Source organism: Lissotriton helveticus, chromosome 3_1 (assembly GCF_964261635.1).
Source record: "Lissotriton helveticus chromosome 3_1, aLisHel1.1, whole genome shotgun sequence".
NCBI classification, from domain to species: Eukaryota; Metazoa; Chordata; class Amphibia; order Caudata; family Salamandridae; genus Lissotriton; species Lissotriton helveticus.
The window spans coordinates 979,516,219-979,540,135 of NC_136061.1; the positions used below are offsets into that span (position 1 = coordinate 979,516,219).

The 23,917-nt window shown below is 47.8% G+C and overlaps 1 protein-coding gene across 2 annotated transcripts in view; it reads right to left on the bottom strand.

The window, feature by feature from the left end:
* DIP2A (DIP2 acetate--CoA ligase A) overlaps positions 1 to 23,917 on the bottom strand; it is a 784,944-nt gene that overhangs the window by 59,187 nt on the left and 701,840 nt on the right. For both annotated transcript variants that reach the window (XM_078681430.1, XM_078681429.1), the window contains one exon: positions 3,725 to 3,786. In XM_078681430.1, coding sequence (XP_078537556.1) covers positions 3,725 to 3,786 — 62 coding nt within the window. The remainder of the gene's footprint in view (positions 1 to 3,724; positions 3,787 to 23,917) is intronic.

Consider the following 23,917-nt stretch of genomic DNA (forward strand, 5'->3'; position numbering starts at 1 on the left):
GCCTCGATCCATGATGGGACGAGGCGGGTCCACCGACCCCTGTGGCGTTGCCAGGGCCAACAGCCGCCAGCGCCGTCACCTCGGCCTCAGACAAGTTCGCCGCCTGCCCATAGGGCCCAGATGGGCTCGGGATGCGACCCGATCCCCGGCGACCTCCCGTGACACCACAGGGACTCCCGCGGGCGTTTGCGGAGAAGCAGAGGCGCCATGGTCCGAAGGAGGGACCCCCAAAGGGCCACACCCCAATGGCACCACATCCTCCAAGCTTGGAGCCGAGCCAGTCGGCGACGGAGCCGCTGGCGACGCCACGGAGGGCCCCGCACAACGCAAAGGATCCACCGACGTCCCATGAGGGGAAGGAGGAGGAGGAGAAGCCAGCGAGGCCCGCAAAGCCGCCGCATAGTCTCCATCTGGGTTCTCGATGCCCCCTCACCGGGAAACGGTGGTTAGGGGGGCGATACGGAGGGCAGCATCATCCGCAGAGAGCCCACACCCCCAACAGGCCGGAAACCAGCCCTCGGGGACACACTGCGACACTTACCAACAGGGGAGCGTCACTCTTGCGGCTTAGGAGAGGGATGAGGACGATGACGACAACAACAGCTGTTTCAAAAACCTTCCGCAGAAGCTGATCGAGTTAACCGAGTCGATCTGGACATGCGAGCCGAGAGAAGTTTCATCCGGCGCTCCCGCCACGACTTCAACTGTTGGCATGCCTCGCAATCAGTGGAGCCGTGATCTTTCCCCAAGCACCACATGCAAATGAGGTGAGAGTCCGTCGCCGACATCAGGCGGCCACAAGACGAGCACGTCTTAAAGCCCGAAGGCATCCACACACTGTTCCCACAAACATGCTCAATAGCGAAAGGGAAAGGCCTAAACAGGCCCGGAGAACGAACCGGTTCCGCGTTGCACGCGGAAAAGGAAAAAAACTGACGTAGGCGCGCCGGGGTGGGACTTGTGACCTTGCTGACGTCTCGTACGCTGACAACGCCTGGGCGGAGTCGGTTGATGCCGGCGCGCACGGATGCTGGGGCAAAACAAATTCTGAATCCAGTCTCACGCCTGGGGATATTTCTACGTTAAGCAATCTGTGGCTAGTAGTCTCTATCAGATATGAAAGTTACTGATGATTGCCTGAGCTTCCTTGTCACAAAGGGAAGCAGTGGGACAGGTGGAAAACCATAGGCATATATCACTGACCAATCATCCATAGTTCATTGCCAATGGGCTCTGGGAATCGGTATGTGTCAGCAAAGGTTGAGCAAGCATTTTGCATTTTCTGTGGTAGCAAACAGGTGTACCTGATGGGAGCCCCAAGGTTGGAAGTACCTGTGTAGGACCTGGGGGGACATTCTCACTTGTGGATGCATCCAGCTGAGCAGGTCTGCAAAGTGGTGTGCATGGGTGTCATGGTGGTGGGGGAAGTTGGGGGGGTTAGTGGTGGTGATAGGGGTGGGCTGTGTGGCTGAGGAAGAGGACTGGTGACTCTTCTTTCATTTCTATTGTAGGTGACTCTGCAGAAGACTGCCCCCCCCACCCCCCAAATGCCAGTCTCCTCTTCCGAGGAAGAGATTCCGGAGGTGGAGATGTTTTCACCAAGATTTTGCCTGTAACTGGGCAAATAAACTAGTTCTTCTGTTTTTCATCCAGTTCTTATTGGAGCAGTCATAGGATTGGAGCCTCGGAGGCCTCAAGGCTTTGGCGTTGAGGAGAGTTTTGGCACTAACTGAGACTTGAGCACCGGTGCAGATGTAGCCTCTGGTGCCAGCTTCGGATGGGACTGGTGCTGCTCTGTGCCCTTGGAAGGGCTTGGACTTGACAGCTGATGGAGGTTGACAACTTTGTGTGGAGGTTTGCTTGGCCTGAAGCTTTTTGCCTGTGCTGGCCAGAACCTGAAGGAAGCGTGGTTCTGCGGCTTTGCTTTTTTTTGCTTCTGTGCTTGGAGCTAGATACCATCTGCAATGGTACTCCACTTCAGTGTGAGACTTCTGCTGGGCCCTATGTCTGTTAATATGGGCTGCAGGGGCCAAAAGCATACTCACAACCCTGAGCGTGGTGTTGCAGCGAGGGCTGGTCATTGACACCAGGTCTATGTCCTTCATCTCCTTGGTGTAAAACTCATTGAAGGACACTGTTTCTGGACGGAGTGTTGATCACGCAGTCTGACCAGATAAGCCATGTTTTGCTCTTCAACACTGAGGGGATCTTCTTTCCCAAAGAGGTCTGTGGTGTCAGAAGTGCTCTGCTGATACATCTTTCTGTGTGCTCAGTCCCAGTCCCTTCGATACCAGAGGGTTTTCTTGAATCTGAAGGTAAGGCAGGACAGATAGGAGGCGTCGTTGTGGACGTAAGACATACACACGTTGCACACATTATGGTGGTCTGACCACGAATATTTTGAATGGCATCGAGGGCAATTCTGAAAAAGTCAGTTCTATCACACATGCAGCATTCTTTGGTGAAGAAGGTCTCAGGAGGTTCTCAAATCCCAATTGTCACAAAGCCCTCGACACCCCAGAACTTTGATGTTAGTCTTTAGTGCAGCAGAAAGTACACAGGTGCCATTAAATGAAAGTTCCAGGTGAATCTGACACAATGGAATCCAAAAAGCAACTAAATGGGCCCAACGAAAAACGGGTTCAGGACACGAACTCAGAGTGCACATCCAAATCAGATGGGGGAATAAAACAATCTAATATGGATTCAGTAACCATGTGCAACTTCTACAATGAAAAACAATTTGCAAACATCCAAGCCCAACATTACAAGGCAGGATGACGTTAAGCAGTTTGTCAAACAGGTGGCTGAAGAGATGCTGTGGGACTTTAGACATGAACCCGGAGGAACAGAGCCAGGGATGACCTCTAAGAATGTTGGCATTGATGCCCCTAGATTGTGTCTGAGGAATCTAATGCACAGTGAATGCTGGTGTTAGAGATGACTTTGATCTCAGACACAATCTCATTCTCACATTTTCTATACTGCTCTGGGAGATGTTTAAGGAGCACTTGAATATCCTCCAACTGCATCCTATCAAAAAGTGATGGGAATAACACCAAATTAGCTATCTGTCACAGAGTCGCTGCTCTGACTGCCACCCTTTTGTCTGCTGCATCAATCTTTTTGCTATCTTTGTCTAAAGGATGAGCATCGCTGGTGGGTATAGGAGCACTAAGCATGTGTATCTACAGCCATACATGCTATGAACATTACCTTCCCATCAGCAACAGTTTCATCACCCTTATTTCAAACTTTTTCGGAGAGATCTACCTTTCGCTTACATTGGGAACAGTCATATAAACAGATCAATGTATTAGAGTTTGCTATGCAACAAGATTGTTACACCCACTACAACTCTCTTCCCCACATAATCAAAACCTCTGCTTTCTCTGATGGAGATGGCCCTTCAGTGGCACCTTGTTTTGTGGCTCTTTTTCGGCGGTGTGAGTTACTAAATCAGGAGAGACGTCATATCGAATGTAAAGAAGATTATAAGGTATAGCTTTATTTATATTTGTTTTCTACTCTATACATGTATCCAGTCATTATCTAAACTGAAACTTAAACTCTTTAATATTCCAAACCAAACACTAGATGGCCGGTTAGTGCACAAGCTGAGATCTACAATACGTTTCACACATGCATGATCTAACTCCAGGAAACTCTGTAACTGTGAATCAGGAACTACTGATTGTATAACAATATTCAATGTCAATTGTACCTGTCATGGCGAAGAGCTCTCATATCCACGTACACAGTGGTTGGATCAGGGCCTGACGTTCCCTAGAAAATGTTCGGAAAAGCAATTCAGTAGAATCTTTTAGACAAGTAACACATTATCTGATAAAACAATAAATAAAGTAGCATCAAAAAAGCCACCTGGATGCATCATAACAATAGCACACGTGAACTTTTCAGCAGCCAAACCAAGCCTAGCATGAATAGGACATGAAGTGATAAAGGTTAAGCAAGGTCACACAACAAGTATTGCCACAAAAGTTAAGGTAAAAGAGAGCTTTAGGACCCACATTAACTGATGAGGCCCTCTCATCACTCTCTGCTCATGCTCTCTTTAAGTCAGAAGATCAGGTGAATCGGTGTAGTACTGGATACTGCAGCTGGGTGATTCTGGGTGATTGTGTGTGTGTGTGTGTGTGTGTGTGTGTAGCAGAAAGAGGCAGCAAGGAGAGAGGACGGATAGAGGAGAGCGAGAAACCTTGAGAATTAGAGAAAAAGAGAGGCATTAGAACTCTACACCTGGGAAAAGTTGTAATAAAAAAAGATGTTTCCAATTATCTGGGCAGGCAGAAGTATGGTGCACAGACAGAGTGGTAAGTTAATTGTGAGAAGGGCAGATGTGCTAGTGAGATGTAGAATAGATCCGAGTACAGCCAGGCCCCCTCCAAGGAGAGTTTGGAGGACCTATATAGTGGCAAATCTGGCAGCCCTGAAAGATGTCATGGGTATAGGGTATAGGCCCAAATTCTCCTGGAACTCCACCTCTTAATAGTAGACATGATTCAGCTGTTAGCACACTTAACCTTTTTTGCTCAACCTACAAATGAAAGATGTGGAGGCCCCATCAATGCTAATATTTTGCAGGTTTACTACTTTAGCACTTTATAATTCCACCAGTATTATTACTTTTCTTCATGAACATCATCTAATGTGACCACCACGAAAATAGTGAAATTGTATTGAGCTGAGAAATGCAGGCTATACAGTCTTGGTGAAATCTGGTGCTCTGCCTGCCTCTGGAATTACATGTCTCAAAAGGCAAATCTATGTGTAGTATTAGAGAGAAACTGAAGGAGGAGATAGGAGAGGTAGTCCTTCTTGCATTGTGGGGTTCATACCTTAGATTCTTGATAATGCAGTAATTCATAAGCTCTTTTCAAATGGTGGTATTCCTGTGAAGAACTTCATTTTGGAAGAAGGATATGATTCTAATATACATTCACACCTCTGGAGACTGGAGACTTTGCATATGAATAGAAGGAAAGTTTTAGCAGAACACAGAAATGCCTTAGTTGTACAAGGACTACCACATTATTAGGCAGGGACCAGTGACACTGCCAAACAACTAAAACAGAACGCTATGCAGCATCTACTTGGCTATTCAAGTATCACTGTCACTGAGCAATTATTCATGAGGATGGTCGAATATAGGGAAGTGAGGTGCATAAAGAGCAAACAGACACAAGACCGCTCCCTGCTACCTAAAATACTTCTAAAGAAAAGCAGGTAAGTATGAAATCAAGGAGCTCAGCACAGTACCTCATCAGCTAATTTGCCCAGCCTGTTCGACTAGCCAACTATGTAGATGGCAGTGAGAGGCCAGCATGGAGAAAGGTGCACAGAAATGGTCAGACATGAAACACAAGACCACGCACTGCTAAACATCAAAATCAACCTAAGTTCCTATATACAGCTATTTTAAGGACAGCTCAGCTCCTTTATTCGCTATATAGCGGTCTCATTGAAATCAAAGTCAAGTCTTAAGACTGGGGTAAAAGTGCGGGTCAATGTAGTTTGACCAGCCCACCCAAAATATTAAAAAAGAATCCCTGCCCTCAAAAAAAGAGTGTTGTTTAAAAGAATGTCTTGTACTAAGTTACGAAGGCACACAATTTCACCCCACCCCAAAATGTCACTACGCTTGTTCTTTCCCAAAAAATACCATCCCTGCTCTCAAAGACAAGCACCCTGTTCTCCCCTAACAGATAGCACCGCAATTTATTTCTAAAGGCCCTCTTCCTCCTTCAAAGGTAAACACTATTCTCCACCTCAAATTCTACCACAGCACCATTCTAAATGCCAGTCTTCTGCGCTGTATGGTGGCCCTCAGCTATTCTACAAACAGGGCAGTTTCTACCATTAGGCAACACTAGGCGGCAAAAGGGGGATTTTTTTTTATTTGAGGCTACGGAGGTAGAGGTAAGCGGCTGTCTTACCTAATGGTAGAAACGGCCCTGGAAATAACCAAAAGCAAAACCGAGCTTGCGCGGCCAGGAGACAGAAATCACACGGTTTGGCACATAAAGCTACCGAAGGCATTTGAAAATAACTGCATTGAGAGGCGGTTAAGAAAAATATCCAAAGAAAAGTAATGTGTCGGTCAGTTAAAGGTGCCCGTGGAGATAAACACATTTAAGAGCGCATGAGGACACACACGTTCGCAAAAAAATGCACACGGTTTCGAATTACCTACGAAATACACAAGGACAAGTGTACTTAGCACAAATAACACTGCGAAAACAGATTGTATGGTGAAGAAAACAGGGTTTACCGAAAACAAGACAGCGCAGGGATTCTCTGTACAAAACCGAACTCACGGACTACCAAAAACACACTCTGGCACAGGGAACTCCTTGAGTATACAAAAGCGGGCAGGGGAACCGTGTGTGTGCCACAGACACCAGATAATAGGAAGCACAAAAGACCCAACAAATCAGCATATATTAAACACACATCAACAAATAAACAAACAAAACCAGGCAGAAGAAATCGTGTACGTAACACAAATACACAGAACTAAAAAACAACAGAACAAAGGAACTGTGTGTACATCACAGACAGAAAAAATCACGGAAGCAGCCGGGGACAGAGAAGTGTATGTATAACACAGACATCAGCAAAAATCAAAAAACCCGATCAGGAGGGACCGTGTCCACTATCATGAGCTAACAAAAAACAGCAGAACATTGGGAATTGTGCTTGTAGCACAAAGAACAGGACATGCCATGCACATAGTCGAAGGTGTGTGTATAAACCTGCATTTCAACACTCTAACTACAAAGAGAGGATGACCTCTCTAAAGCCATAAAGGGAAAGAGAGGGGTTTTGGGTAGAGTAGAACCTTCCCTGTTAAACTAATTATCACTGTGAGTTTAATGAGAAGAGAGGACCCGGGAGAGGATAGGAGGTGATAAGACTGGGAAGTTTAGAGAGGAGAGGTGCAGAGGAGGACCAAAGGGAGAGAGAGGGGAGAGGTGCAGAGGAACAACTACAAACTGAGGCGTGAAAAGAGCTGAGGGAAACGTGCAGGAGACGTGAGGGGTGAAGAGAAAGACCCGAGGGAGGAGAGGCGCACGAGGAGTGGCACAATAGGGAAGGGTATTAAGGACTGGCGCTCAGAATTGGTACTCACCGAGGGTCTCTTAGGACTGATACGGACCAATTGAGCATTGAAGACTATGTTGAGTGAGGGGTACAGAGGACAGGTACTGACCAAGTGACCCTGAAGACTGTGTTCACTAAGGGGTACTAAGGGCAGGTACTGACCGAGTGAGCATTGAAGACTGTGTTCACTGAGGGGTATTGAAAATAGGTACCTACCGAGGGAGCATTGACAACTTTGTTCACTGTGGGGTACTGAGGACAGGTACTGGCCGAGTGAGCTTTGAAAACTATGTTCATCGAGGGGTACTGAGGACAGGTACTGGCCGAGCGAGCACGGAAGACTGTGTTCACTGTGGGGTACTGAGGGCAGGTAATGATCAAGTGAGCCCTGATGTCTGTGTTCACTGATGGGTACTGAGGACAGGTACTGGGTGAGTGAGCAATGCAAGTTACTATTTTTGTTGTTTCTGGTTTTTAAAACAAGGTGCACTTAAAGCCTTGGTGGTATTTAAACACAAGGCTCTAATGGGCATCCGTGTACATAGTTCTGTGAGTGTATGGCTACCGTAAAGGTCTGGCCTGGGACTTTCGTTGAGGTTGTTTGCATGCCGGCCTGTTGTGATCGTGTTTCCCGATAGTAAATGAGAGTAACATAGAAGGGTTCAGCAGTAGAGGGGGTGCCTCCCTAGCCTGGATGACAGGGGGAGAAAGTGATGGTAATAAAAGGGAGGGGGCGGCAGTTTTCAATTCTCGCCTAGGGCGGCAAAACACGTAGAAATGGCCCTGTCTACAAACAAGTCCAAGACACACACTGGACAGTCTGATCTGTTTTTTCCATCATTGTCTTTGAACACTCCATACAACCTGTGTGTGAGCATTGTTTTTTGATCTTCTCAGAGGTGAGAAAGTGGCTAGTAAACAATAATGTGTCCTGAAAGAATGGTGCAAGTTATTTTCTCTTATGCCTCTCCCTTGCTCTGATAGAGCATGTTATAAATTGATGTTACGATGGATAAGAGGGAATATGTGATTAGCCACAGAGTGCCCCCCTTTCATGCCCAATTTTTTTTTAATTAGCCACGTATTTTGAAAGGAGGAACTGATATAAAAGAAGCACACAGTAGAGTAGCTATAAGCACAAATGTCAAAGTTATTGATCTTAGGACAGAAAAAGTATTCAATGACAAGGATCGCATGCCATTTGCAACGCCATTGTTTGCAAAGGCATTATTTCCACAATCAACAGAAATGTGCTTTTCTTGCCTGAAAACTATATTCTTCCCCAAAACCTATGATCTGCTCTTGGATCTCACTCATGTCATTGACCACCCCAAGCAGTGAAGGATTTGAATTGCATTTACATGTAGCGCTTATTTACAGTGCTTGTAGTGACTTTCACGTGCAAACGAAAGCGCTGCAGTGCAAAACTGTAACTGTCCTACACACACCGACACCTAAAATGAGCAAGCACTGCGTGGTGGCACCAAGGCTTTCCAATTATTATATTTGATGGAATTGTCTTATCCACTTTACAGCTTAAACACGTCACCCGATACCATCGTGAGAACCATGAACCAAACTGAACTCAACTTAGATCAAACTAATAGCACAATTTGCTCATTCAAAAAGGATGCAGCAGTTATTCATGTGCCTGGTGCACATCTTTAATAAGATAAACCACTTCATTTAGTCGGACATTCATATCCTGTAATTGAAAACATACAGTAGCTCCAAATGTGCAAGCTTAAAACTTACTTCTGCTTGGGGCTAAGAACAATTAAAGTACTCTAAAAAAACATTATTTACAAACAAGAGGCTTACTTTTTTATTGTGCATGACACAAAAAAATACACAATAGTAAAAAAAAAAACACCATTCCTTGCATGCTGGTAAAAAATACTTTCTTCAGTGAGCACAGAGCACACAGTGAATGTGTTAAAGAAATAATAGGGTCTCTTTTCAAAGAGGAGGGAGGACGTTTTCCCGCACTCTTCCCACAACAGATGACAGCTGTCAAACCAAAGAGCAGGGACCCCTTCTACGCTTTGGCAACGATACTACAGCTAAATAATAACCCAACACCCGCATAGGTCAACTTTCATCCCAAAAACTATGCTTTGATTTGAAACACAAATTCACAGGACAGACTCGGCTACAACAATAGGTTCCACATCAGGATTTAAAAACCTTGTTTAGATAAGCAGTTAAATGAGATATTAGGTTTCCAGTAAGTCCGTTATATTGCTCAACGTGTAGAGTTTAGTATGGGTCCGTTGACAAGTTCTTCTCTCTGAAAAATACAGTCTTTGCATCATAGATGCATGCACACGTAGTATATATCGAATGGTATAACCCACATGACAGTTTCAACTGAATAAGCTCACGAAAAAGAAAGTTTGATTTAAATTTACCAAAGTATAACATAAGTAACATTTAGGGAATTTCCTACATCTAATCCGAAGGCGCATTCTCTTTATCAAGAAGCAGTGACAAAGTCAACAAGTCTCACCTTTGGGAGCTACTGGCTTGGCCAATGCTTTCTGGCAATGTTGTGAAGCATCAGCAAAACAAAAAAAAAGTGTAATGCCGGCGCACACACACATGTGCCATGGTGTTACTGGTACCCACGTCATTCAGGAGGCACCTCCCTTCCACTGAATGGCATGGGCACCATTTTCTTAATTTCCTGATTCATAATGGCAGACACCACTTGCAAGGTGAATAAGAAATACATTTTGATTTGCGCTAAAGTATGTTTCAACAAGCGGAGCAGGCCGGAAGCCATGCAATAGGTCTTGTTAAAGTTAGAGCCGTTGAAAATAACAATGTTTTTTACTTATGTTTTGTTATTTGCAGTGGAGTTATTATATTTGCATAGCACTATTGCCAATAGTATAAAAAAGTAAAAGTAAAAAATACTGTAATTTTCAACGCCAACTGCTCTAACTTTAACAAATGAGAGACATATTGCATTGGAAATGCAATCGGTCTCGCATTAGTTGAAGTTATTGGCATTATAAATGCCAATGTTTTTTACCTAGCCATGTTGCAGGGTGCAGTACACTATGTGGCGAAAAGAGGTTCCATGGGACTTCTTTTGGCCACATAGTGTACTGCACCCTGCAACGTTGGAGTTATTGGCATTTTAAATGTCCATGCTTTAGGTCTCGCGACCTATCAATGCGCGCAAGCGCATTGAGGGAGCGAGAATTCAAGTGCTCAAAAAACTTGTGAAACCAAGGGTTTCGTTCGTGCGGTTTTCATTAAGTTCACGTGAATCACGTGAGCAAACAAGCACGCGCATTCACGGCCGCACAGCACATCAAAGGGCTTCGCCCAGCGTGCGCTCTGCGGCTTCTCCTCCCCTAACACGCTATCTCAGCTCTCCTGCCCCCATCCGGCTTCCCTCCGGCCATTTGCCAGTATCTCAGCTCTCCTGCCCCCATCCGGCTTCCCTCCGGCCATTTGCCACACTCCTTGTTTCTGTTTTCAGCTCTAGTCTCACGTCGCTTCAGTCTGCCAGTCGGTTGACCCCGTCTGCCCTCAGCCCCAGCACTTCTGGGCTCGTCCAGGCAGTGAGGGAATGGAATAAAAACGTCTGAATGCGCATATTGTAAAATCCTGTTGAACTGTAAGCAGGAATGTGCTGGTCGGAGAATTAGGTTACCAGAGGGGATGACTGATTGCAAAACTATGTAAGTAACGTAAATACGACACATATTGCATAACAAATGCTATAGGTGTCACATTTGCAAAAGTTAAAACTATTGGCATTGTAAATGACAAAGCTATTAATTTTGCTATTTTCAAAACCAACACAGATACAAAATTTGTCATTTACAATACCAATAGGTTAAACTTTCCTAATGCGAGACCTATTGGCAACGCCAGTGCTTGTTTAACTAGCTATGTTGCAGGGTGCAATACCATATGTGGACAAAAAAGGTCCTAAGGGACCTCTTTTGTCCACAGATGGTACTGCATCCTGCAGAAGATATGGTAAATCCACCCTACCCATAATGCTTTACGTACAAGATAGTACCACAGGTACATTCAAATAGCTATATCCATATATAAAATTAGTAGCTTTTAAATGTGACAAAATAATTATTACATTAATTCGGGATTAGGTTGTACTCTGTGTGGAGCTGTTGAAGTTACATTTAAAGAAGGTCTCATATATATGTAAGAAGTGCTAGTGAGTAAAGTAACCACTGCCAGCCTTGCTTATGAGCAAGTGTGTGTCCTGCCTGAAGCCCTTTAAGAAAATAATGCCCTGAGGCTGTCATTAAAATCTAGGGAGTAACAACACATGTAACAGGGGGTGTCCTCATGGGAGGTTACAAGAAGAAACAAGGCGGCACTAAAGAGAGACTACTAAGCCTACTGACTAATGGAAAGCCACCATTTACAAAGTACAGGGACAAAAGCCAATTAAAAAGATGAGCGGAAAGTGGGCGTGTAGGAGAGTAGGGTCTGCAATCCTATGATCACCCAGATTTTTGCTTTTTGCTGCACTGGTTTACGACTTTCCCTGGCTGTGGGCCTGCTAATCAGACCCACAGCCTAGCTGTTCTCTCTATCCAAATTGTACTCAGGTACTGAATTGGCCCTGGGCCCTCTCCAAGTCCCTGTACCCAGGGCTGAGGTGCACCCAGAAGTCTCCCAGGGGCTGAAGCATGTATTGTGCCACCCCTGGATTGACTAACTAAAACTGACACAACTGGCTGCACGACAGCTGGGGCAAGGTGGTGTACTCACCCTTTGCTTTAGATATAGTATACCTATATCTAACCCTAAAATGGACACACAGATCTCCTATCAGTCACTCCTATGGCAGGCCTTAACAATCCTGAAGGCAGAGTGCTTGGAATCGTGTGAGATGGTGCTCTGGCATGAGCTGAGCCTGTCTGCGGCTTTCGGGATCCATCCCTTAGCCGTTTCCATGATATCGCATACCATATACTCTTAAGTGCATTATAATCCTCGCGGTTATGTGCCAACTCTGGTATCGCTTTATCAAAACATGTCGAGTAAGGTGTCATACGAATTGGAATACTAACCCCTCGCCAATTCTGGCGACGGGGTTAGCATTCCACCCTTCTAGAGGGACACGACATGCCTGTAACCTATAACCCGGTTAAAAGTCAGACAGAGCCTTAGCATCCACAAAATGGATGCTGCCACCGAGACACAAGTCTGCCCTCCTGCTGCTGGGAGTCCTCCCAGAGCAGGAGATAAGGACAAAGGGTTTCCTGCCAGGGGCGGTGCCAGCACCGTCCCAGACAGGGTTTTGTGTATTGTAGGTAGGCAGGGCTTTAGAGGAAGGTGACTGCACGTGGCACCCCGGTGCTCACTGTGCATAGGCTGGCTGGAACCAGTTCCAGGGTCACTCCAGACCCTGTGCTGGGGAAAAGCCCGCCAAGGAAGTGGGTGTAACCACCCCCCTCCTAGTCCCACCCATAGGGCAGGACTTAGTCGCGTGCCAGCCCCCTTTTACAGGATAAAGGTAGAGACTGGCCCCCTTCCAAATCAGATCATCTTTGAATCCTGAAACTACTTTCCACGAAAGGAACTCAAGACTTCTTCCTAAGATTTCTCCCTTGTGACTAAGGAGTAGTCACCCTGCATCCGCAGGCACCATCTACAGAACACTGCGGTCTGCTGCAAGTCCTTCCTCCGGAATCCGACTGCCCAGCTCGACGAGAACCGGCTTCCCTGGCACCTCTGACCTCTACCTGCATCATCAGTCACGCTGAGATTCGTGGGTGTGACGAGACCTCGAGGGACCGGCCATCTTCAAGACTGCACGACTTCTGAACAGCAAGCCCGCCGAGTGAATTCCTGGTGAGTGCTTTGGGGCCCGAGAAGCCCCCACCCTGAGCAGCTCCAGCACCGAAGAGCAGCCCCCCAGCATCTCCACGATCTGCGTGGGGCCCTTCTGCTTTTTGCTGCTCACCGCGTTGTTTGGCTACTAGCCCGCTGGCTTGTGGCCTTCCTGACGACGCCCGACGACATTTCTGCTGCTGGTCTGGTTGCTCCAGACTGGCCCTTGCTCCCTTCCAGAAGAGGAGCACCCCGGACCCTCCTGGTCCACTCAAGACGCCATTTTGAGTCCACCGCGTGGGCTTGAATTAGCCAAGGCTTGTTGCCCACTCCTGGGTAACTTCGACGCCGACGACTTCATCCTTCGTGGGACAGCTCGCACCTCCATCCTGGTCGCCGACAACGCCTCCTGGTCCGAGAGACTGCAGAGCCCAGCAGCGCCCACTCACCTGACTGCGGTGACTTCGCCCGGTGCCATCCTGGTGCCCACTTAATCACTGGCTAGTGATTCAAGAACTTGGTCCCCTCTGCTTTCAGGTTTTCTTCTTCCTTGATCCAGGCTTGGATCCATCGAACTTTCCTTCACTGGTCGCCTGCCAGCAACTTCTTCCTTCCAGGCTCCTGGTCCGGCAACGAGATCCCCGACGTCTTTTCAGACCTATGCAGCTGCAGCCCCTGGGCTAGGTAACTTCGGCACTCCGGTGTCCCAGCATAGCCTCACTATCCAAGGGTCAGGATCCACTGTCGTTTTCTCCCTACCAGGTCGGGTTCGCCCGTGAACACTAACTTTGTGAATTCTAGCTTCCATAGACTTTGTCCCGCATCCCGCGTGAGAGTGCACACTCTGCACCCGAGTCCCCTGGGCCTCCTAGTAGTAATCTAACGATTCCCTAGTCCAGTCCTAGCGATTCCAAAGCCTATTAGAACTGTTACTTACCTGCTAGTAATTCGCATTCCACTTTTAGCGTATATGGTTTTTCGTGCCCCTCGGGCATTTGTGTAACGTGCTAACTTAAAAGTATTTTCGTAAGAGTTTTGTTGTGTGCTTAGCTCCCTGTCTCATAAAGAGCCAGGGTAGTCTTGTTATAAATAAATACACTGTTTATTTTCATAACAACTTGTGTGGTGTCCTTTCACTGGGTGTTCAAGGGGTAATGTGATGGTAAAACAGCTGGCTTAACACGCCCTCTAGAGTCTTAGCCTTAGACTGCTCGTATCCATGCTACTAGGATAGCTGGTCTATAAGGTTGACTTACAACCAATCATCAATAAGGGTTGTTTGGACTGATATATAGTGATCACTAGAATAGTGAGCACTGCACATCAGGCCAACTTCTCACATTGGTGAGCAGCGGTTGGGATTTGAGCTTGCTGTTGTTTTACCACACATGCCCTAAGAATATCTTGTGAAAGATCACATAAGTACTAAAGGTACATATAACTTAGCTTAGAATACTCTGAGTTCTACTGAACCAGCTGTTGTAGCTCCTAGGGCTTAGCACACCCTAAACTACAACTCTAGCAAGGGATCAGTAGGCAAACATATAGTGTAGGTAAGTGCACCACTTACACCTCACTAGAAAAGCATGTCGACTCAGGAGGACTCTACTGAGACTCCCCTGGTCAGTGTTGACCCTCCACAGGTCACTTCAAGATATGCAGCTCTCAGCTTTCATGAGATGAGACAGATCTGTGTCTCCAGAAAACTGAAGCAGGGGTCTAACCCCACCACTTCCTTTCTGATAGGTCTCTTAGAGACATATGATGCCAGAAAGCTTTCTCAGTTACATGAGAACATGCCAGCCTTAGAGGGAACCTCTGGGGATCCAGATCTCCACAACACTGATTCAGCAGTTGAGGAGGAGGATCAGGAGGTACTCTCTGGGGATGAGGTAGACAAGGGTCTTGAGGTAGTCAGAAGGCTAACTAGGACCAACTTAGACTTACTTGGGCTAGGATCTGGGGGCCCCCCAGTACTAACCCGAAGTGGGCCTAACCTTGGAGTTAGGAGAGATAGATCTCTTTCTAGGGACTCCAATAGATCTCTGCACTCTAATGCCTCTTCTCAGGGGAGAAGGAATCCTCCACAGAGGAGATTTACTTCCCCTCAGAGAAAGGAGCATGAAGCTAGGATGAGACAAGCTGAACTGAGGATTGAAAGGGAAGAAATTGCCCTGGCCAAAGAGAAGCTTGCCCTGGCAAGAGAGCAGCAGATGAGTGGGCTAGCTCCCACTGGTGGCAGCAATCTCCCAAGAGATAGAGAGAAGGGTTTAGATACTAAACACCTGACTAAAATAGTGCCCCCCTTTAAGCAAGGGGATGATATCCAGAAATGGATGGCTGCTCTGGAGAGGGCCTGCACTGTGCAGGGCATTCCCCAGAGTCAGTGGGCAGCTATACTGTGGCTCTCCTTTGATGGTAAAGGTAGAGATAAGCTCCTCACTACAAGAGTGGAGGATGCTAACAATTACCAGGTCCTGAAGAATACACTGGTTGATGGGTTTGGTTTAACCACTGAGCAGTACAGGTTGCTGTTCAGAGACACCCAGAAAACTCAGTCTCAGGACTGGTCTGATTTTGTGGATTGTGCCACTAAGGCTTTGGAGGGCTGGTTGCTGGGTAGCAAGGTTACAGATTACACAGGATTGTATAATCTAATGATGAGAGAACAAATTTTAAACAATTGTCAGAACCAGTTGCTGCACCAGCACATTGTTGATTCAGATCTGACCTCTCCCCAAGAATTGGGAAAGAAGGCAGACAAATGGGTCAGGACAAGGATCAAGCAGAACCAGAACCAGAACCAGGGTGGTCAGAAGAAAGCAGACCAGAAGGGTAATGTTAAGAATGAGCAAAATGACCAGAAGTCTTCACCAGGTCCCCAACAAACCAAAGAGGGTGGGGGTCAGGCTTCCCAGAAGAAGAAGACTCAAGAAGGCCAGTCAAAAAGGTGGTGCCAGTACTGCAAAAGTAAATCTCACTGGTTTAGTGAGTGCACCAAAAGAGGAGGAGGACAAACTCCTGCCACTACAGCTCCTAAAGCAACTGCACCCCCTAGTACAGTCAGTAGTGGTAGTGTCACTCCCAAGGCATTAGTTGGGTTAACCTTGGGTACTGAGGGGTCTGACAACTTAGTTGGCACACTCACTCAGGCTGTCCTTGTCTGTACAGGGGACATGGATATGTCCCCTGAAATAAGTCCCAATACTTTGGGCAAATACAGGCAGACACCTTTGATTAATGGCAAGATGGCTCAGGCCTATAGGGACACTTGTGCCAGTGTCACCATGGTGACACCTAACTTTGTGGACCCTGGACAGATCATGCCAGGTACTGATTTCCTGGTGACCAATGCCAGCAATGTCACTACTAGTCATAGTGTGGCAATTGTGGCTTTCTCCTGGGGTGGAGTGAAGGGACAAAAGAAAGTTGTAGTCAGTTCAGACCTCCCAGTTGATTGTTTGTTGGGCAATGATTTGGAGTCATCACAATGGTCAGAAGTGGAGCAGAGGACTCACATGGAGATGTTAGGCTTGCCAGCACATGTACTTGCTGTGACTAGGTCACAGGCCAGAAGATGCCCCACTGAACAGGTGCTGGATCCTGAAATTATGGACCAGACACCTCCCAAGAAGAAGAGCAGTAAGGGTAAGGCTTTGCCTTCCCCCTTGCCCCAGGTTGAGGATCAAGTCTCTGAGGAGGCTGATCTAGAAGAGCTGAGGGAAACTGAGCCTAAAGAGCTTGAACTTGATCAAGTTGAGTTTCTGGGCTCAGGGGGACCCTCCAGAGCAGACCTGGGGAAGGAACAGTTGAGCTGCCCTTCCCTTGAACCCCTCAGACAGCAGGCTGCTGCTGAGGCTGCAGGGAATGCCACAGGTGCCCACAGGGTATACTGGGAAGATGGACTCCTGTACTCTGAGTCAAGAGACCCCAAGCCTGGTGCAACCAGGAGGCTGGTCATCCCCTTGTCTCTGAGAGGTTTCCTTCTCACCTTGGCCCATGAGATTCCCCTTGCAGGTCATTTAGGTCAGACAAAGACTTGGGACAGGCTTGTCTCACACTTTCACTGGCCCCATATGAATGAGAATACCAAGGAGTTTTGTCGCTCATGTGTCACTTGCCAAGCCAGTGGTAAGTCAGGTGGCACAACAAAGGCCCCCCTCATACCACTACCTGTGGTGGGGGTTCCCTTTGAAAGAGTGGGGATTGACATTGTTGGTCCAATGGAACCCCAGACAGCATCAGGACACAAGTTTATACTGGTGGTGGTGGACCATGCCACCAGGTATCCTGAGGCTATTCCCCTTAGGACCACTACAGCCCCTGTAGTGGCAAGAGCCCTAGTTGGAGTGTTCTCCAGAGTGGGTTTCCCTAAGGAGGTCGTTTCTGACAGAGGTACAAACTTCATGTCAGGATATCTGACTGCCATGTGGAAAGAGTGTGGTGTGAACTACAAGTTCACCACACCCTATCATCCACAATGCAATGGGCTTGTTGAGAGATTCAACAGGACCCTGAAAGGGATAATTCATGGACTACCTGAACCTCTTAGGAGAAGATGGGATATCCTGATCCCCTGCCTCTTGTTTGCTTACAGAGAGGTCCCACAGAAGGGGGTTGGCTACAGCCCTTTTGAGCTTCTGTATGGGCATCCTGTAAGGGGACCCCTGTGTTTGGTGAAGGAAGGATGGGAGAGACCTCTCAAAAAGCCTGCAACCAACATAGTGGACTATGTACTTGGTCTCCGCTCCAGGATGGCTGAGTATATGGAAAAGGCATCTAAAAACCTTGAGGCCAGCCAGGAACTGCAAAAAGCTTGGCATGACCAAAAGGCTGTACTGACTGTGTACCAGCCAGGACAGAAGGTGTGGGTGCTGGAGCCAGTGGCCCCAGCAGCTCTGAAAGACAAATGGTCTGGGCCCCACACCATCATTGAGCAAAAGGGAGAGGTTACCTACTTGGTGGACCTTGGAACTCCCAGGAGCCCTCTCAGAGTGCTCCATGTTAACAGGCTCAAGGCATATGTTGACAGGAAGGACATGAGCTTGCTCATGGCCACAGATGAGGGACAGGAGGAAGAGAGTGACCCTCTCCCAGACCTGCTCACTCAGAATCCTGATGATGGGTCAGTTGATGGTGTTGTCTTTTGTGGCAGCCTCACTGAACATCAGCAACAGGATTGCAGGCAAGTTCTGCAATCCTTTCGACATATGTTCTCTCTGACACCCAGCCAAACTGATTGGTGTACCCATGATGTTGACACTGGAGACAGTCTGCCTGTCAAGAGTAAAATCTACAGACAGCCTGATCATGTTAGAGACTGCATCAAAACTGAAGTGCAGAAAATGTTGGAACTGGGAGTCATTGAGCCCTCAGATAGCCCTTGGGCTAGCCCAGTAGTTCTAGTGCCAAAACCTCACACCCAGGGTGGTAAGAGAGAGATGAGGTTTTGCGTAGACTACAGAGGCCTCAATGCAGTCACTAAGACTGATGCCCACCCAATACCAAGAGCAGATGAGCTTATAGATAGATTGGCTTCTGCCAACTTCTTAAGCACATTTGATTTGACAGCTGGGTATTGGCAAATCAGGTTAGCTGAGGAAGCCAAACCTAAGACAGCATTTTCTACCCCTGGAGGGCATTATCAATTTGTGGTAATGCCCTTTGGACTGAAAAATGCACCTGCCACCTTCCAAAGGTTGGTGAATCAAGTCCTCACTGGGCTGGATGACTTCTGTGCAGCTTATCTTGACGATATTGCTGTCTTTAGCTCCACCTGGGAGGATCACCTGGTCCACCTGAGGAAAGTGTTAGAGGCCCTGCAAAAGGCAGGCCTCACTATCAAGGCCACAAAGTGCCAGATAGGGCAGTCACAGGTTGTATACCTGGGCCACCTTGTAGGTGGAGGCCAGGTTCAGCCACTGGAGAGTAAGATACAGGCCATCAAGGACTGGACTCCTCCAATCACCCAGACTCAGGTTCGAGCTTTCTTGGGCCTGACTGGGTACTATAGGAAGTTTGTCAGAAATTATGGGTCCATAGTGACCCCCCTTAATGACCTGACAAGCAAGAAGATGCCAAAGAAAGTTCAGTGGACAGCAAGCTGTCAGAAAGCATTCAATGACCTAAAGCAGGCCATGTGCACAGCACCTATCCTCAAGAGTCCAGATTACTCCAAGCCATTCATTGTCCAAACAGATGCTTCTGAGTTGGGTGTGGGAGCTGTTCTGTCTCAACTGAATTTTGATGGTAATGATCAGCCTATTGCTTTCATTAGTAGAAGGTTGACACCCAGAGAGAAAAATTGGTCAGCTATTGAGAGGGAGGCCTTTGCTGTGGTCTGGGCCCTGAAGAAGCTGAGGGCCTACTTGTTTGGCACTCACTTCACCATTCAGACAGACCATAAGCCCCTCTTGTGGCTAAATCAGATGAAGGGTGAAAACCCCAAACTGCTTAGGTGGTCCATTTCCCTACAGGGGATGGATTTTACAGTGGAGCATAGACCTGGGACTGATCACAGCAATGCTGATGGGCTCTCCAGGTATTTCCACTTAGAGCAAGAAGACTCACCTGGTCAAGGTTAGTTTATTGTCCCAAAGTTTGGGGGGGGGTCATGTAGGAGAGTAGGGTCTGCAATCCTATGATCACCCAGATTTTTGCTTTTTGCTGCACTGGTTTACGACTTTCCCTGGCTGTGGGCCTGCTAATCAGACCCACAGCCTAGCTGTTCTCTCTATCCAAATTGTACTCAGGTACTGAATTGGCCCTGGGCCCTCTCCAAGTCCCTGTACCCAGGGCTGAGGTGCACCCAGAAGTCTCCCAGGGGCTGAAGCATGTATTGTGCCACCCCTGGATTGACTAACTAAAACTGACACAACTGGCTGCACGACAGCTGGGGCAAGGTGGTGTACTCACCCTTTGCTTTAGATATAGTATACCTATATCTAACCCTAAAATGGACACACAGATCTCCTATCAGTCACTCCTATGGCAGGCCTTAACAATCCTGAAGGCAGAGTGCTTGGAATCGTGTGAGATGGTGCTCTGGCATGAGCTGAGCCTGTCTGCGGCTTTCGGGATCCATCCCTTAGCCGTTTCCATGATATCGCATACCATATACTCTTAAGTGCATTATAATCCTCGCGGTTATGTGCCAACTCTGGTATCGCTTTATCAAAACATGTCGAGTAAGGTGTCATACGAATTGGAATACTAACCCCTCGCCAATTCTGGCGACGGGGTTAGCATTCCACCCTTCTAGAGGGACACGACATGCCTGTAACCTATAACCCGGTTAAAAGTCAGACAGAGCCTTAGCATCCACAAAATGGATGCTGCCACCGAGACACAAGTCTGCCCTCCTGCTGCTGGGAGTCCTCCCAGAGCAGGAGATAAGGACAAAGGGTTTCCTGCCAGGGGCGGTGCCAGCACCGTCCCAGACAGGGTTTTGTGTATTGTAGGTAGGCAGGGCTTTAGAGGAAGGTGACTGCACGTGGCACCCCGGTGCTCACTGTGCATAGGCTGGCTGGAACCAGTTCCAGGGTCACTCCAGACCCTGTGCTGGGGAAAAGCCCGCCAAGGAAGTGGGTGTAACCACCCCCCTCCTAGTCCCACCCATAGGGCAGGACTTAGTCGCGTGCCAGCCCCCTTTTACAGGATAAAGGTAGAGACTGGCCCCCTTCCAAATCAGATCATCTTTGAATCCTGAAACTACTTTCCACGAAAGGAATTCAAGACTTCTTCCTAAGATTTCTCCCTTGTGACTAAGGAGTAGTCACCCTGCATCCGCAGGCACCATCTACAGAACACTGCGGTCTGCTGCAAGTCCTTCCTCCGGAATCCGACTGCCCAGCTCGACGAGAACCGGCTTCCCTGGCACCTCTGACCTCTACCTGCATCATCAGTCACGCTGAGATTCGTGGGTGTGACGAGACCTCGAGGGACCGGCCATCTTCAAGACTGCACGACTTCTGAACAGCAAGCCCGCCGAGTGAATTCCTGGTGAGTGCTTTGGGGCCCGAGAAGCCCCCACCCTGAGCAGCTCCAGCACCGAAGAGCAGCCCCCCAGCATCTCCACGATCTGCGTGGGGCCCTTCTGCTTTTTGCTGCTCACCGCGTTGTTTGGCTACTAGCCCGCTGGCTTGTGGCCTTCCTGACGACGCCCGACGACATTTCTGCTGCTGGTCTGGTTGCTCCAGACTGGCCCTTGCTCCCTTCCAGAAGAGGAGCACCCCGGACCCTCCTGGTCCACTCAAGACGCCATTTTGAGTCCACCGCGTGGGCTTGAATTAGCCAAGGCTTGTTGCCCACTCCTGGGTAACTTCGACGCCGACGACTTCATCCTTCGTGGGACAGCTCGCACCTCCATCCTGGTCGCCGACAACGCCTCCTGGTCCGAGAGACTGCAGAGCCCAGCAGCGCCCACTCACCTGACTGCGGTGACTTCGCCCGGTGCCATCCTGGTGCCCACTTAATCACTGGCTAGTGATTCAAGAACTTGGTCCCCTCTGCTTTCAGGTTTTCTTCTTCCTTGATCCAGGCTTGGATCCATCGAACTTTCCTTCACTGGTCGCCTGCCAGCAACTTCTTCCTTCCAGGCTCCTGGTCCGGCAACGAGATCCCCGACGTCTTTTCAGACCTATGCAGCTGCAGCCCCTGGGCTAGGTAACTTCGGCACTCCGGTGTCCCAGCATAGCCTCACTATCCAAGGGTCAGGATCCACTGTCGTTTTCTCCCTACCAGGTCGGGTTCGCCCGTGAACACTAACTTTGTGAATTCTAGCTTCCATAGACTTTGTCCCGCATCCCGCGTGAGAGTGCACACTCTGCACCCGAGTCCCCTGGGCCTCCTAGTAGTAATCTAATGATTCCCTAGTCCAGTCCTAGCGATTCCAAAGCCTATTAGAACTGTTACTTACCTGCTAGTAATTCGCATTCCACTTTTAGCGTATATGGTTTTTCGTGCCCCTCGGGCATTTGTGTAACGTGCTAACTTAAAAGTATTTTCGTAAGAGTTTTGTTGTGTGCTTAGCTCCCTGTCTCATAAAGAGCCAGGGTAGTCTTGTTATAAATAAATACACTGTTTATTTTCATAACAACTTGTGTGGTGTCCTTTCACTGGGTGTTCAAGGGGTAATGTGATGGTAAAACAGCTGGCTTAACACGCTCTCTAGAGTCTTAGCCTTAGACTGCTCGTATCCATGCTACTAGGATAGCTGGTCTATAAGGTTGACTTACAACCAATCATCAATAAGGGTTGTTTGGACTGATATATAGTGATCACTAGAATAGTGAGCACTGCACATCAGGCCAACTTCTCACAGCGGGGCTTTATGCCCATATCCTGAATACAGCATGTCTAGAAGAGATAGCACACGTGCTGCTTAGGCGAGACCTAAAAAGGACTTGAATGGGTTGACGCACAATGTAGGAGCGGGTGGGGGAAGCAACGGGGTGTGGGCAAGGTGATAAAATAAAAATTAGGCTGGCGGGGGAGTAGGGTTAAAGGAGGAGAAAAGCAGCACACTGGGAGAGAGCCATACGCTGCACGGGAGATGGGATTGGTAGAGGGAGAACTACGAGAGAGAGAGAGCAGCACACAATGGCGATAGAGCAACATGTAGTGCAGGGGTGGGTATTTGGCATAAAGGAACCACAGAAGAGGGAGAGAGAGCAAGGAAACACTTGCGCGCTCATGGAATGCTTAACGAAAAAGAAAACATATTTCTCAAAAAATGAGAAGTAGATGGATCCAAATCAACCAATCAAAAAGATGGTAAAGAGCCTAGGCTCAAGTGGAGGAAAAACACAAGAAGATGAAGGAAAGGTACTGAATAAGAAGAAAGCAATTGAGAGTGACAACAAAGCCAGCCACTAAAAGCAGTGGGCTGACTATAAAACCACTTTAAGTTCTTGGTATAGCCCACGAAAGGTCTACTGCAACAAGACATGTAAAAGGACATAGGACTCAATGGCTAGAAATGGCTTTAATGGGAGGGTCAAAGCTGCCACGACAGCATAGATACCCTTAATCTCTGTGAGATTGACATGGTGTGAATGGACTGAGCTTCTAAGGTCTTGGCAAGCAGATCTTCCTGGATTACACTATGGGAATCCGTATCTGGGTCAGTGACTGGATCCGCCAAGTGAAGCCTCTTAATAAAGAGAAGGATTTGTGGGAATCTTGCTGCTACAAGTTGTCTGGGATGGAGCAGTCATGAAAGGATCAGAGACAAGAAAATGGGGTGCGGCCAGTTTACAGGAAGATGGGCTGGAGCCTAGGACTGGTGTTCAAGTGGTGGGAGATGTCACAAGTAAGTTAGGAACAGCTATGTGAGCCTGGAAACTAAGGAGAGGATGGATTGTAGTAGTCTCCTTGACCGGCACTTAATTTAACAAGGAATGTGATACAAGTATAGAAAACAGACCAAAAGCTTGCACTTAGGTCCAAGGTTAGATGAGCTGACAGAGTCAGGTCAAGGTTCAGCTGCTCCCCAACTAAATGATCAAACCTGTTTTACTTGTTCAAATACAGTCCACATTCCCTAAAACAGAATGAGTACTACCTCAATCTGTGGCTGCACTGGGAGTCTGGTGCAAAGTTCTGCTCTCCCAAAATCTCGAGTGACAGGGCGAGGACAGTCCATGTCCTCGAGGCTACTGTACCTACATTATAGCAGCAACCTCCCATTAAGACTCCATTGGATGACCGTGCAAATGCTTGTGTTTTTTGTGTCATAGAGAGGGGAACATTTTGTGCAAACTCTTTCCAGCCAGGCTTGTCCTCCATTCCTCAACAGAGGAGTTAGAAGCTAGATTGACTTGGTTAGAATGTGTCTGAAGAAACCCACAGGAGAAGAGCTCTATTCACCATGCAAACAGAGACTTGGTGCTAGGGCCAAGCTCAGGCGCAAGACTTGCTTGTTCCCTCAGAGCAATGGGACTGCACCACCATGTCCATAAAGAAG